We start from the raw sequence: 14,654 nt of genomic DNA, 5'->3' as shown, positions 1-14,654 counted from the left end.
TAGAATCTAAAATATGAGCATAAATCGCATAATAAATAGACAGAAATTAGAGAGAGATTAAAACATGAGCATAATAGAAATAAATAGATAGAAATCGCCAAAAATAGATAGAAACTAGAGAGAAATCCCCAAAAATGCTCTTAAGAGGGGTCAAACCCGGATCACTGCTGTGGAGAAGCGCTGCTTTTACCACTAGGCTACTTCCATATTTTGAGGGTACAATGGTACCCCTGTCCTTAATTGGATACGCCAATGCCCTCAAATGCTCCCAATTTCATTTCCTCGACACCATTGTCGTCTAGATCAAGAACTACCCCCTCTCTCTCCAACACTTTTACCCTCTAGCATCCAATATCATCTTTCCCCTTCGCCCCCTCGTCATACCCGCCGCTGCCGACCTCGCCTCACAACCGCCACCTCCGACGCCGACTTTGTCCCTAGTCTCCAACAAATCCAAACCGTCGCCGAATTCCATCAATTCGTTCCACAAATGCCGCTGCCACATCAGATTCAGAGTCTGGCTCCGCGACGACGATCTTCCGCCTTTATAATTTCATCCGCTGCAAAGATTGAGCTGCGCGTGAGCCGTAGTGAATGAAGGCGACGGGGTTGTAGGGGCGGGCTGCATACTGGCAAGCAGATCTCCACCACCCACTTCCCCATTCCTGCTGCCGGACGCCACTGTGGATTGGGGGCCATTTTCTGGGGATGAAGGGGATGAGATGGTGGATGGACGAACAAAGACAATATGTTCAAGACTAAATAGTGAGAACACATTATTGTGTTAAAATTGTTAATCTAGTCAAAATTAAGTTAATTGGCGTTGACCATCAAATTTTTTCATGCACCGTCCAAAATGGATCAATTCTAAACCGTTTTCCGGGATGAAATAACTCAAAAGATAATGTTCTATAAAAAAATAATAAAATCTTCATATTCATATATTTTAGACTGCAAATGACATTAAAAAGAGCCACATTTGAGTTTCCCTGTTCAGCCACACCATTCCCACTATGGCGCGAGCACTCCAAGCCCTTATTCCCAATCATCCGGTCACCGGAATCCCATATTTCCGGCATATGATTCAGATTTCCTCACCAAACTTCCCCCCTTTCCCCCGTCGCAAGGCCAATGTAGCGCCTCTTCTCTGGGAGCTCCGTTCACTTCACAGAATCCGCAGTGTTAGAGCAAGTGCGAAGTCCCTTGAGGTTAATCCTTGCCTTTTCAATCCCTCGTTTTGCTGCAATTATCATTGAAATAAAATTAATTCTGTAACATTTTGGTGTTACAGGGAAATGAAGAAGGAGAAGGAGAAAAGCGACTTCCAGAAGTTGCAAGTCCAAATTGGACCAAATCATTAACTAAGATTGCTTCTGATAATTTTCTACCTTTAGGTATGATTGGTGTTTTTTTTAACAGTGCTTATCTATTTTTATCATCATCGATATTATCTGGTTACGCTGACCATCCAAATTGGACAAACTATTGTGGTTGTATCAACAACTTCTTCAATTATCTTTTTTTAGCTTGAGTTGTGGTGTTATTGCACGGAAATTGTGTGATATATTGAACAATTCACTGTGGTATTCAACTTGCAATCTAATGCATTCGTCTAATTGTGCTTGCAGCTCTTATATGTGGAGTATTATTGGGACTTGCAAATCCTGGTCCCGGTTGTCTTGCTGATAAGCTTTATGTATCAAAAATTAGTACTTTCGGGATATTTGTAATTTCAGGTCAGGTTTCTCATTCCTTCTGACGTTGTTCTTGAATATTTTTTGATAATACTGTATATACCTTTCCCACTTTGACTTTCCATGGTTTTCTTAGCTTGGTCTAGTTTTTTTTTTCATATTCCAGGACTGACGTTGCGCAGTGATGAAATTGGCGCCGCTACTGATGCATGGCCAGTTGGACTGTTTGGGCTGGTATGAGCTTGCATTCTTCCATACAATTTATCCTCTTTAATTAGTCATTTTGTCTCATGGCTGGGAGGTGAAGATAAGGTACCTGTGGCTGATGATACTTTAAAGTAACTCCAATCAGCTTCTGTTCTTTATAATTTACGTATAGTATATATTAGCTATGCTGTTATGAAAGATTTTTAAATCCCACTATGATGTTGTCTTAATATCGTACCTTGAGCAGGGGCGTAACCAGGATTATGCTTAAGGAGGGGCAAAAATAGTATATAGGAAAATTTTATACATTTGAGAAGGGGCATTTAGTGTATTTGATCTATATAATTGGAAATGTGTGTATGGAAATGTAATAAGAAAAGGAGTGTGAGGAGGGGCAAATGCCCCATGTGGCTATATAGTGGCTCCGCCCCTGACCTTGAGTGGATGTTAACTTAGATTTTAACTTGAAATCCTAGACTTGTACATATTCGGAATGCCCTTTGTGAGATTATAATTTTATATGAATTCTTTATGAATTTCGATGTGTTGAAACACCATCGTTCTTACCTCTCAAGTTCCTTAGGTAAGAACTCACTTTCTACTTTTTGTTGTAATACAGGCTTCAATTTTATTTTTGACTCCCTTCTTCTCGAAGATCATATTGATGCTCAATCTCCAGCCACAGGAATTTGTTACAGGTTTGAACTATGCTCTGCTTTGCCCTGACATTGTATGAGTCCACTTGTTGTATCGATAACCAGAAAATGAGGTGTTTGGGTCAAGTTTGTTCTCTGAGAAGAATAATTGTCATAATAAATTGATAGATCGATTCGTTCAATGTCATAAACTATATCCATTTCTATTTAGAGGGATCAATATTTACGAAGAAAAGTCTGGATGTCATTATTACTAAGAAATTAAGAATATATCCTGAGAAATGTAATGTATATTTGGTTTAATTTTGGGAGTGAAGTGAGGAGGGAAAATAGGAAACAGACAGCCCTAATCTTCACTGACTAGAGTGGACAACTTTTTTGTTTCTATCTATCATCGGCCCTTTCCATTCATCTGTTTATCCACCAGTTTTCCTGTTTATGTCTGATGAGATTTCTGATTTTCACAGGACTTGCTATATTTAGCTGTATGCCTACAACTTTATCTAGTGGAGTGGCTTTGACACGGGTAACTGAATGTTATAAATTCCCAGAAGGTGTCTGCTAATGGTTTCGCAAACCAGAAAGAAAGTGTTGCTGTTAGCTTGACTGCAGGTTTGATTTGACAAAACACAGCTAGCTGGAGGGAACTCTGCTCTTGCACTTGCAATGACCTTGGTATCAAATTTATTGGGAATTCTAATTGTAAGTTCTAGTCTTCTGTTCTTGGACTTGTTAACTATTCTTGCTGCAAAGAAAGGACTGAAATCTTTGTTGCATAACAGATACCTTATACTATCTCAAAATTCATAGCTGCTGGAGTTGGGGTAGCTATTCCAACTGAACAGTTGTTAAGAAGCCTTGTTCTCATGCTTTTAGTTCCTCTAATCTTGGGAAAGGTGAAGCATTACTGTATTTACTAGTTTTATTAATCTATATTTGCATCCTAATTCACTCCATTTATGTTTTCCAATCTAATAAAGACAAGGACATACTTTCTCCAATATTTGCTGCAAAATAGTACTAGCATATAGGATAAGAAAATGTAAAAAAGGTAAAAATCCTCAAGGCATAACTGGAAAGCTAACAGTTGAAATTTTACCTTAAAGTCTGTAATGTTAGGAATGTTCCAATGAGAAAGTAATTTAACTTTTGCCAGTTATGTATTCTTGCTAATAATTTTCCTTTTTTTTTCCCCCCAATTAGAATTAACCTGATGCCTTTGAGGTTTGCATTTACTGATTACTTACATCTATCACTCCAATCAACAGGTTGCTCGAGAACTCTCAAAAGGTGAGACACCTCTACACCCTCTTGGTGTTTTAATAGGACAGCTGGCGAAAAAATAATGTTTTATCTGTGAATGCATTTTCTCCTTTTTCATTGTTTCACCAACATCTTGCAGGTATAGCAGACTTTGCAGATGGAAACCGTAAGCTTTTGGCAGTGATCAGCGCAATTTTCCTTAGTTCTGTAAGATGCACAATTTTGATTTGTTCTCACAATTAAATTATGTTATTGTTGTCAGTTTTAAAAACCAAATAAATTTGGGCACCACTTCTATCTTTAGTGACACCAATTGGATATTGTTATATAATCTGAATGTTATCACTTATCAGGTAGTGTCAAGATTATGTGTTGTTAATCTGAGAAAATTCCCTTTAGGGTGATACTTAAATTTACTTCTACAATGTCGTAAATAAGCTGATTATGCTAGCAATATTTCATAAAACAACCCAGTGAGCAGCAACTGACTCACTGTGTTACTGTCTGGAGTGCGTCAGTTCGTCGGTTTAGATCTATAGTCCTCCAAGAACTCAGCTTGAGGAGTGCTAGGTTATAAGTTATGACCCATCTCTTTGTTTGCTGGTCGATTCTTAGTTTGCAAGTTTTCATAAATAAACATGACTACCTGTTTCTTCCATTCTTCTTTTTCTGCAACAATCTGATATTGATTGACTATTTTAGAATTGTGGTTGTTGGCCAATATATTGTTTTGAAAAGACTTTCTACTACTTCAAATTTGCTCCTGATCGTTGCCCCTCATGAAGGCCCCTTGGGTTCAAGTCAGCAGATCGAGGTCCCTTCTTTTGATGGTGAAGCCTGAAGTTTTCCTCGTAGCTGTTGTCCTGGGAGTGTATGTATATCTTCTTCTTGCAATTAGCTCTTCTCTTATATGCTTTGTGTTATCTCTGAAAGAGATTATAAGTAAGAACTCTTACATGTGCTGTATGTTGTCCAAGCACATACTAATATGTTAAGAAACTTATCAAAACCTTTGCTTGTGTGAGAAATTTTGAAATTATTTGAAGGCCATCTTGTAGAACTGCAATTCTGGAAAAATATGGCTTAGGTCGTTATTATGATGAGGCTCGAACTGAGAGATCAAGCATTACACAATTTCTATAAGTGGATTCCTAGTATTTATTCTATGGGGTACTGAGCAGGTTCTTGTTAAAGCCAATATCAAAATATCACGTTTCTTAGCACCACAACAGATTCCATGTCTAAAAATGTCTTCATTTCTCACCTCTTTTGATCTATTCATGGCCTTCCATAGTAAGTTGAATTGCAAAAACTTGGATTGATGTTGTGTAAAGACCCTTTGTTCAGTTGCTCTTTTTCCTCGAATACTATTAAGGTGATTCTGATACTATATGATAGGGAGTTATAGCAGCAGCATCAACTAATTACCTTCCTAACATTTTGCAGGATTCTTCACCTCACCTTATTTTCTTTTAATGCTTTGTTAATCCCGAGTCTTTCGCTTATAACTGGAGGTAGTAAGTCGCCTTTCGCCAAGAAAGAAAATACCAGTGCTCTTCTATTAGTAGCCAGCCAGGTGAGATGCGCTTTGTAGTTATTTTTTTAATTAATTGATGATAAGGAGCGATCGGCATTAATTTCTTCTCTAACACATCTATAGCAATTTACTTGAACATTTAAACAAGAAGGATAAAAGAATTTAAATTACTCACATTTTGTTACTGTAATATGATATGCCTTCATGCTGTATACTTTTACAGAAAACCTTGCCGGTGATGGTAGCAGTTGTTGAGCAGCTTGGTGGTGCCTTAGGTGCATCTGGCTTACTAGTCCTTCCATGTGTGGCAGCCCACCTTAACCAGGTGAACAAAGTTTTCTCATCCTCTCTTAGTCTTATCGTACTTGCTTCAGCTGACAAGGATTGTCGTGTTGTAGATTATCATCGACTCCTTTATAGTGAGCCTCTGGAAACAAAAGGAGGGCTCATTTGATAATGCCAAGATAGCATAGACTCTGACATATGTTTATGAGAAGCATAAGTGAAATGGAAATTCATGTAAAAAACACCAGTAGGGGGCCAAACATTCAACTGTCCGTTAGCAGCATCGTCTGCAGACATCACATTCGTAATCGCTTCCTGATCCTCTGAAAATTGATACATGTCTAGGTTGATTTAGATATTACTGTAATGTGGTAACTGGTGACAAAATGGTACTGGGAATGCTTCAACTTTTGAGGAAAATTGAAGGATATTTCACTTTAAATGTGGATCAGAGAAGTCTCAGTTAAAGAAGAACTACCTTGTTGTATTTTCGTTGCGAATTTACCATATTACATTCACGCACCCAAATGTGAATCTTATCCACATGTATATATATAGATATCATAAGCTCAATCTCAGAATCACCACAGTTAGAAATAAAAAAAAATGGAAATATCTTCCCATTTTCTCCTCCTTGCTCTACTCTTAGTCTCTTACCACTTCACTATTTGATGCAAATAAGTTGACAGGTTAGTTGATCATATCTGACTGAACCATGGTCAAATAAATGTTGTTATATACTCTCTGAATCATATACTATTCTATAGATATCAACATTCAATATGATCAGGTGATATACCAGAAGAGACTGGTCATCTAACTAATTTGCAACAAGTTAAAAGGCCCGTTGCCAGCAACTTATATTCAGCATGACATCCTTGCTTATTTTGCCTCGAATGAACTAAGTGGCTAATGCTACCTAATACTACTTTCTCTAATTAAATATCTGTCGAGATAGTTTCATCATCAACGCTCTTATTAAATGGATCAACTATTGATTTATTTGTTATCACTTAAAATATATGTTATCATATTGTTTCTATATTTAACATATTAATTTTTAATAAATATTAGTACTCCTTAAGTAAATTAGATTGTGCATCGCACAAGATTAACACTAGATATTATTACGTCAATAGTTGTCTAAAACATACTCCCTCCGTCCCAGATAATTCGTCCCAGTTCATTTTTCACACTTGTTTTGCAAAAATAATAATAAATAGGTAAAGTTGAGAGAAAGTAAAATAAGAGAAACAATAATGTAGATAAGACTATTCTTTACATTATTCTCTCTTTTACTTTACTTTTTTTCCACTTTAACTATTTATTATTATTTTTGCAAAATGAGTATAAAAAAGGAACTGGGACGAATTATCTGGGACGGAGGGAGTAGTATTATGTACTTAGTAATTAGTACCCGGAAAGTAAATTGGATCGTGTTTGTGCGTTGCACGTGGTAGATACTAGTTCATTATAAAATTCATGTCAGATTTTTAATGTGGACATAGGGACAATATTGTTTGAATTTTTCAACTCTGAATTTATTATTTGGTTATTCTAAAAATAGTTTAAAATTTCATTTTTATATCCAAATTCATAACAATATAATTATAGTCAGATTTTACGTTTGGTGTTCATTTTATTGACCGAATTTAAATCTCCACAAGTAGTGGCGGACGCAGGATTTCGGCTCTGGGGGTCCAATTTACTATAAACAGTTGTAGAATATTTTTCGATATTTACCTCATCACAACTAGTTATGGCATGATTGGTAGAAAGTTGCTAGATATATAGATGAATAATGTGTAACGAATGATAAAATGATGGTGACAATAACTTTCTTTGTCCACTGAATGTATAGTATGTGTTTTTCGACACGAGAATTTATTTACTGTTATTTTATAAGTTAAGTAAAGAAATAATAAAGTAATATAGAGAAAGAAATATGGAGATGATGTTGTTTCTGTAATGGGGAGAAATAAATAAGGAGAATTTTTTTATTGCAAAGTGTGTGCGCAGCAAAAAAATGAGGTGTGTCTATTTGTTTTTCGACACAAAATTTTATTTAGTGTTATTTTATAATAAGTTAATAAATAAATAATAAAGTAAGAGAGAAAAAAAATTAAAGATAATATTTTTATCATTTTATTGAGAGTATCAAATAAGGAGAATATTTTATTGCCAGCTTTTGTATTTGAAAAAATGGGAAGCATACAAAATAATTGGTACTGTGTGAATGAAAGCAATAAAAATGCACATGAAATTGTCCTCAAGCAGACTCAAACCCGAATCTCTTATAAAGGAGACCGTTGCCTCAGCCACTTGCGCTGATTGTTAAATTTATTCATCTTCTGAAACTAATATATATATATATATATATAATAATGCTTGCAAATGCTGGGGGTGCATGGGACCCCAGGCCCATTGTAGGTCCGCCACTGTCCACAAGATGTGGTGACGTGTATAGCTGAATTTAAATCTCGGCAAATTGCAATAACTCGCATTGCCGGATTTAAATCTCGGCAAGCTGCAATAACTCGCATTGCTGAACTAAAATCTCAGCCAGTTGTATCGAGTTAATGAAGAAGAAAAATCCAATTTAAATGGAAAAATAAACATACGAATCTATTTGAATGAGGAAAGGTTCGGCAATGCACGTGCCACACACGTTTCAGTAACTGTGCAAATTTATGACTTTAACTACGATATTTAAAATGTTAATTACTACGTATATTAAACAAAATATTGATTTGCAAAATATAGATTGATATCAGTTAAATTCCAAGAATGCTCTAATCACACAAGAATTTTAAAAAAATTCATGAAAATTCTAAAATAATTAAATTCGAAAACAGTGAAATGACATTTTCAACCCTCAGTTTCCAATGGCCAAATTACATTGAGACTGCAACCTTTTCAACTTCGTTGCCTAAAACCGTCTTATCAACTGACATCAGATTTTATTATTAGCTTGGGTACCAAGTTGCAATAACTCGCATTGCTGAATTTAAATCTCAACTAGTTGTATCTAATTGATGAAGAAGAAAAATCCAATTTAAATGAAAAAATCAACACAAGAATCTATTCGAACAAGGAAAAGTTCAGCAAATGCACGTGTCACGCACGCTTCACTAGCTGTGCAATTTATGACTTTAACTACCATTTTAAAAATATTAATTATTATGTATATTAAACAAAATATTAATTTGCAAAATAGATTGATATCAGTTAATATCAAAAAATGGTCTAATCATACAAGAATTTAATTTTTTTTTTTCATAAAGTTTAAAAATAATAAAATTCGAAAATAGTAAAATGACATTGTCATCCCTCAATCTCCAATGGCCAAATCACGTCGAGACTGTAATTTTTTCAGCTTCGTTGCCTAAAACCGTCTTACCAAATATTTTCTTACTAGCTTGGGCACCAAGTATGTTTTTGGCAACCAACATGCAGCTCAAGGCTCGGAGTCAGCTTCAGTCAACATGGGCCCATTCAAACCAAGCTCCAAACTCCCTTAAACGCCAAGGATTCTCTCCAAAACCCAGGTTCGGAAACTCCGAGCCTCTAGTTATGGGTTTTCCCGCTATTTAACACTCGCTTACTTAACCGAGTGTAGAAAAGAGGAAAGTATTCATCACTCTCTTCGCAACTTACAAATGAGAATGCATTTTGTCATCTGAGAGTTGTTACTTAACCGATTTGATTTAATATCTGACAATTTATGCTCTTAGATTCTTGAATGGATAGGTAAAAATTCAATCTTGGAACCAATTGAATGTTCATCCAGCTCTAAACTCTTCTGGATCTAGCTCTGATTACATAATTGAGGCAAAAATACCATCTTTATATATATGTGTGTGATTGAGAGAGAGAGATTGGTCGTTTCCAAGAATTGATTTTTTTGAGGAAGAAGGAAACCTTCATGTAGGGTTGAGTTTCTCTCTCTCTCTGTTTCAATGGATGGGGTGTTTGATTTATTCTTTTTTTTTTTCATTCTTTTTCTGGGTTATGTAAGACTTTTAAGGATGATATTTTTCTTTCTTGTTTGGGAAAAAATGATGTTATTGATGTGATATCAAGTTAAATGAAGAAAGGAATATTTAGTTCAGATAAAGCCTTTTTTGGCATAAGATTAAAATCAGTGCCAACTTCTTGAATTTAAGATCAAGAGTTAAGTGGTGTTTCTTGATGTTCATAATGGAGAGAAAAAATCAATCTTGACAGAGATTCTTTCATTAAATGTTTACTAGTTTTGTTGCTCACATTCTTCCTGATCAGAATAGTCAGATGGTTGATTTAGGTGGTTTTGTAGTTTGAGTTTATTGACAGTGTTGAGTAATGTGATGCAGGTCATGGCTTGTTGATAGTCGAAGTCTCGCGAGGAAGGTGATCAATGCAGGTCTCACTGCTTCTTGTCGTATCAAGGATTGTGGGGCGAATACCCGATGCCCCAAGTGCCACCATCTGATAGACAACAGTGATGTAAGGAGCTTCATTTTACTTATCCATCGAGTAGTTGTGTGTTCAATCCTGTTTTCGAGCATGCTGTGTGCTAAGCTACGGAGTTTATCTTGCATCTTCTTCGATTTGTAGTAATGAGAGATCGAATTTCATGACTTGTTCTTTCAATCTAATAGACCACATTGATGCTAGAAACTTATTTTTCACCCATTCATCCTGCTTCGAGTTTATATTGATTCTTCTTGGATTTGTAGTATTGAGCAATGAGAGATTGAGTTTCATGTTCAGATTTCATACAATAGACAACAGTGGTGTAAGAAGTTTCATTTTCACCCGTTCGTGTAGTGACTCTGTTCGATCGTGTTTCGAGTTTACATTGCTTCTTCTTGGATTTGTACTGATGAGTAATGAGAGTTTGAGTTCCATGACTTGTTCTTTCAGATTTCATCTAATAGACACAAGTGATGCCAGAGGCTTCCTTTTTAGCCATTCATCAAGTAGTCGTGTAACTTTTCTGTTTGATCACGTTTTCGAGCATGCGGTCGAATGCATTGTACTAATGAGTGATTAGAGATTGTGTTTGATGACTTGTTCTTACAGATTCCACATGAATGGCCGGGATTTCCTGCTGGTGTGAAATTTGATCCATCCGATGTGGAGCTGCTGGATCATTTAGCTGCAAAACGAGGCGTGGGGAAATCGGAGCCCCACTTGTTCATCGATGAGTTCATCCCAACTTTGGAAGGCGAAGGGGGGATATGTTACACTCATCCGCAAAATCTTCCCGGTGAGTTAAGTTAGGCCTAATAACTCTCTTGATAATGTGACAGATTCATGTCTCAAATTTATTTGTTTGCTTTAGGAGACTAGGTGAAGAATGTAATGCATTGCTTCTCGTTTCTTTCGACTCAATCAACAATGAGAAAACAATAATGTAACGCGTCTTACTATATGGAAGACCATCCTCATTCCTGTTTGTGTAGAAACTTTGAGCTTATTAAAATTTTCAGATTGTTTTTATAATGAGTCATAGATTTGATGGTGTAGTGTGTTGAGTTGAGTATTGTCGAGCTATATGTGTGCATCGTTAGATTTCAAATCCGACACGCGATTAGAAAACTCGTAGGTTCTGATGAATTGATGAATGTTTGCAGGAGCCAAGATGGATGGAGGCAGTGCTCATTACTTCTATAGAATTGCCAACGCTTACGCAAGTGGTGGGAGGAAGCGCCGTAGAATTGGGGATCAAGAAAGCGCACGCATGCGTTGGCACAAGACGGGCAAAACCAAGCCGGTGGTGGAAAATGGGATACATATAGGTTTTAAGAAAATCATGGTTCTTTACGATACATCGAAGAGGGGATGCAAGGCCGAGAAGTGCAATTGGGTGATGCATCAGTACCATCTCGGGAGCAACAAGGACGAGAAAGAGGGTGAATATGTGGTCTCGAAGATCTTTCATCAGCCCGAGAAGGAGAGTGAGAAGGTTGGAAGTCTTACTTTGGTGAAGGAAGAGTCGGATGTAAAGGCAATTCCTGTAATCCCTATGACACCTAAGTTGACCACTACCGACCCTCCTGGTCAGGACCAAACTACGTATTCGGATTGGCACTCGGACGATTATTTCCTTCAGTCACTACTTCAGGTTGGCAAAATCTTCTATCATTGCTTCTTTATATTTTGTGGCATTGTTCATTTTTATTGAAGTTGTAGAAATTGTAAGGCTTTGTTTGGTAGTACGTGGAATTGAGAGTTGTGAAATTTGAATTTTAGCTTTTAATTCCAAATTCAGTGTTTGATATCATAAAATAATTGGAGTTTTACACATACTATGCACATACACTGCACACACGTACACACCAATCACAAACATGCACACTATGCACACATACACACACGCATTGCATATCACACACGACACATACACTTTTGCTACTCACTCTTGCATTGATAATACAAGATGTTTTTACTCATTCATCCACACATGTTTATTGTTTCGTTGACCAGGAAACTGAGCATCTCAACGGATCATATCACGCTTCCTATAGTTCCCGGTTAGAAGATGTTGAGTTCACCACTAGCTTGGCTGGAAACACCGAAGCTGATGATTTCAATCAACCGAACTCCTTATACTGCAACGAGATAGTCGAGTCTATAGATGCATCTGGTGACATGATCGCCATGCACAACAGAGACACCACTAGTTGTTCTGGAATAGGCAAGCTTGAGAACTTAGAGCTCGACGTTGCGCCAGATTTCAACGTAAGCCCATCCTCCGCTTTTATAAATCTGTAACATCATGTCTTTTATCTCACTATTCATAGGTTTTGTATGTCCTTTCTTATCCCTCAGTCACAGGACTTGCAGTTTTCGTCCCAAGACAGCATATTCGATTCGTTGGACCAACTGTATTAGGACTCGAAACGTCCCATTTTTGCACCTCTCGTGGTCCCTTCATACGAGCAATAAGATTTCGACTAAAAGCTAGAGTTGATCACAAAGAGAGATGACGAACATAAACCTAATGAGACGCCAATTAAGGTTGTCGAACTCCCTTTGGTATCAGCTGTGGAGGTATGAAATATTAGTTATTAAACTATGTATATATGTGTTAAACAATGTTGTTTGTAATAATATTAGCATTTGTCTTGTACATATTGTCGGTTTGTTATGGTTGGCTATGATCTTAGATTAAGACTTGATTATAAATTGTAGGTAGGCAACTCAACTTCTGATAAACATAATCGAATTATCGTAATTTCATTTTTAGTAAATTCAACTTAGTAAGACCTAAATATAATTTTCACAAAAACAAGAGGTTGGAGGGGCTTAAGCCCCCCATATTCTATGCTCTGAGATAATGCGAACTTGGTTCAAATACACGAACCAACAAATATATATATATATATATATATATATATATATATAGGGTTGCGTTAGTGTGCTAACTAATTTACAGTAATAAATAATAACTTTCAATATTGTGTATTAAAATTATCAACACAAAGATATAATTATATCAATACAAAGATATATATATATATATATATATATATATAGGTCCATGATCAATTGAAATTTTTAGGGTAATTGAGAAATGAGATGCAATATCAGCCACTCATTTTTATTAAATGAGTGGTCCAGATTTTGCCACATAAAAAATATTTTTAGATTAATTTATTACAAAAGGGTATAATGGTAATTTTATGGTAATTAAAATTCAGCAACTCCCATCTTTTGCTCTCTGCTTCTCGATCTCTCATTCTCCATCTCTGAGGTGTTCCTTCCATACACTAAGGAATCTCCTTACACAAAATTGCACCTCGAATTCGAGCTCCGTTCATCTCATGATTGTATTCCTCCATCAGAGAGAGAATTGGAGATCAGAAAATACAGAAAATCGAGAAGAAGATGAAAATTGAAACTCTAGGTAGAATCTGAACGTCGTACAGACTGTGCAGCAACCGAATTTCCGACGAGTTTGGCGGCGGAGTACAAATTCGAAAGTGTGGAGAGAGGATCAGAATCTGATAAGCTCGATCAGGAGCGACGACATCGACCCCATCTACCTCTGCCGCCTCCGAGGCGCGGCAGACGACAGTGTTGTTGCAATTATTTAATTAGTTAGATGAAATCCTCAATTCAGATAAAATCAATTTTTAATTTATTATATTAGTGTTGGTGCAATTATTTAATTAGTTAGAATTATTGTATATTTGCAGATTATATGCTCAGATTTTGACCTCTCTCTATGCTCCGCCGCCGTCCCCGCCGTCAAGTACCCTGACTTATCGCCGGCGAAATCCTCCACCGCGTCGGCACTGACTCCATTCTCCTACATCTCCAACCGCCTCTTTTGATCTGTGATTTGGTGATGATAGTCTGGAGGAATTGGATTGGATTGAATTGTGGAATAAGCTTAATCATAATGCACTTTAGGTGTTTGGTGATATTCCCCAATTGGGAATTAGCCATCTCCCTTTTTTAATGTTGTTGTTGACATTATCAAATGTTGTTGTTGACATTAATTATATTTAAAACATTGCAGTTGACATTAATTATATAGTTTGTTGACATGAAAATGTTTATTCTTGCACATGAATTATATAGCTCGTTGACATAATAACGTTTGTTGTTGACATGAATTATATAGGTCGTTGACATAAATTTTATGAAAAAGGTTGTTGACATAAATTATATGTAAAACATTGTTGTTGACATGAATTATATGTAAAATGTTGTTGTTGACATAAATAATATAGGTCGTTGAAATGAAAATATATGTTGTTGACATTAATTATTTGTAAAATGTTGTTGTTGACATAATAATTGGCATCGATAACGTTGTTAACATCGTAGTTGACATAAATAATGTCTACACGTACAAGTCATGTCAACTATGTTATATACTATGTCAACTATACATACAAGTCATGTCAACTACACACAGAAAACATGTCAACAGCAATTATAAGTCATGTCAACTACACGTACAAGCCATGTCAACAACAATCAGAGTTGTTTTATAGTTGTTAACATATACTACAA

General features: G+C 36.2%; 2 protein-coding genes across 3 annotated transcripts; both read left to right on the top strand.

The window, feature by feature from the left end:
• The first annotated feature begins 982 nt into the window (after positions 1–982).
• On the top strand, positions 983–6,134 carry LOC125202587 (probable sodium/metabolite cotransporter BASS4, chloroplastic). The gene is made up of 14 exons (XM_048101024.1): positions 983–1,208; positions 1,292–1,394; positions 1,629–1,736; positions 1,861–1,928; positions 2,521–2,599; positions 3,025–3,083; positions 3,191–3,259; positions 3,340–3,453; positions 3,826–3,847; positions 3,960–4,027; positions 4,606–4,691; positions 5,267–5,396; positions 5,581–5,682; positions 5,756–6,134. The coding sequence occupies exons 1-14, from the start codon at positions 1,014–1,016 to the stop codon at positions 5,828–5,830; spliced, it is 1,278 nt and encodes a 425-aa protein (XP_047956981.1). The 5' UTR covers positions 983–1,013; the 3' UTR covers positions 5,831–6,134.
• A 3,168-nt stretch (positions 6,135–9,302) lies between these two features.
• LOC125211844 (SUPPRESSOR OF GAMMA RESPONSE 1-like) lies at positions 9,303–12,701 on the top strand. 2 transcript variants are annotated; one of them, XM_048111895.1, is made up of 6 exons: positions 9,303–9,392; positions 9,995–10,127; positions 10,707–10,893; positions 11,261–11,751; positions 12,114–12,368; positions 12,522–12,701. In XM_048111895.1, exons 1-6 carry the CDS (start codon positions 9,385–9,387, stop codon positions 12,573–12,575), a joined length of 1,128 nt encoding a protein of 375 aa, XP_047967852.1. In that variant the 5' UTR covers positions 9,303–9,384; the 3' UTR covers positions 12,576–12,701. The 2 variants fall into 2 exon arrangements, with proteins under 2 accessions (XP_047967852.1, XP_047967777.1); XM_048111820.1 differs by having other exon boundaries at positions 12,459–12,622.
• Positions 12,702–14,654: the final 1,953 nt, after the last annotated feature.

The sequence above is a fragment of the Salvia hispanica genome, chromosome 1, assembly GCF_023119035.1.
Source record: "Salvia hispanica cultivar TCC Black 2014 chromosome 1, UniMelb_Shisp_WGS_1.0, whole genome shotgun sequence".
Lineage (NCBI taxonomy): Eukaryota > Viridiplantae > Streptophyta > Magnoliopsida > Lamiales > Lamiaceae > Salvia > Salvia hispanica.
Note: the sequence above shows the minus strand (reverse complement) of the source record. Positions and strands in the feature narration are given on the sequence as shown.

What these genes read in the sequence shown, in the direction of transcription:
- LOC125211844 (XM_048111820.1), top strand. An exon ending in ATCTGATAGACAACAGTGAT is followed by an intron (nt 10,128 to 10,706) that starts GTAAGGAGCTTC and finishes TTGTTCTTACAG; the next exon opens with ATTCCACATGAATGGCCGGG. An exon ending in TCATCCGCAAAATCTTCCCG is followed by an intron (nt 10,894 to 11,260) that starts GTGAGTTAAGTT and finishes GAATGTTTGCAG; the next exon opens with GAGCCAAGATGGATGGAGGC.
- LOC125202587 (XM_048101024.1), top strand. Translation starts at nt 1,014, where the DNA reads ATGGCGCGAGCACTCCAAGCCCTTATTCCCAATCATCCGGTCACCGGA. An exon ending in CAAGTGCGAAGTCCCTTGAG is followed by an intron (nt 1,209 to 1,291) that starts GTTAATCCTTGC and finishes TTGGTGTTACAG; the next exon opens with GGAAATGAAGAAGGAGAAGG. An exon ending in CGGGATATTTGTAATTTCAG is followed by an intron (nt 1,737 to 1,860) that starts GTCAGGTTTCTC and finishes TTCATATTCCAG; the next exon opens with GACTGACGTTGCGCAGTGAT.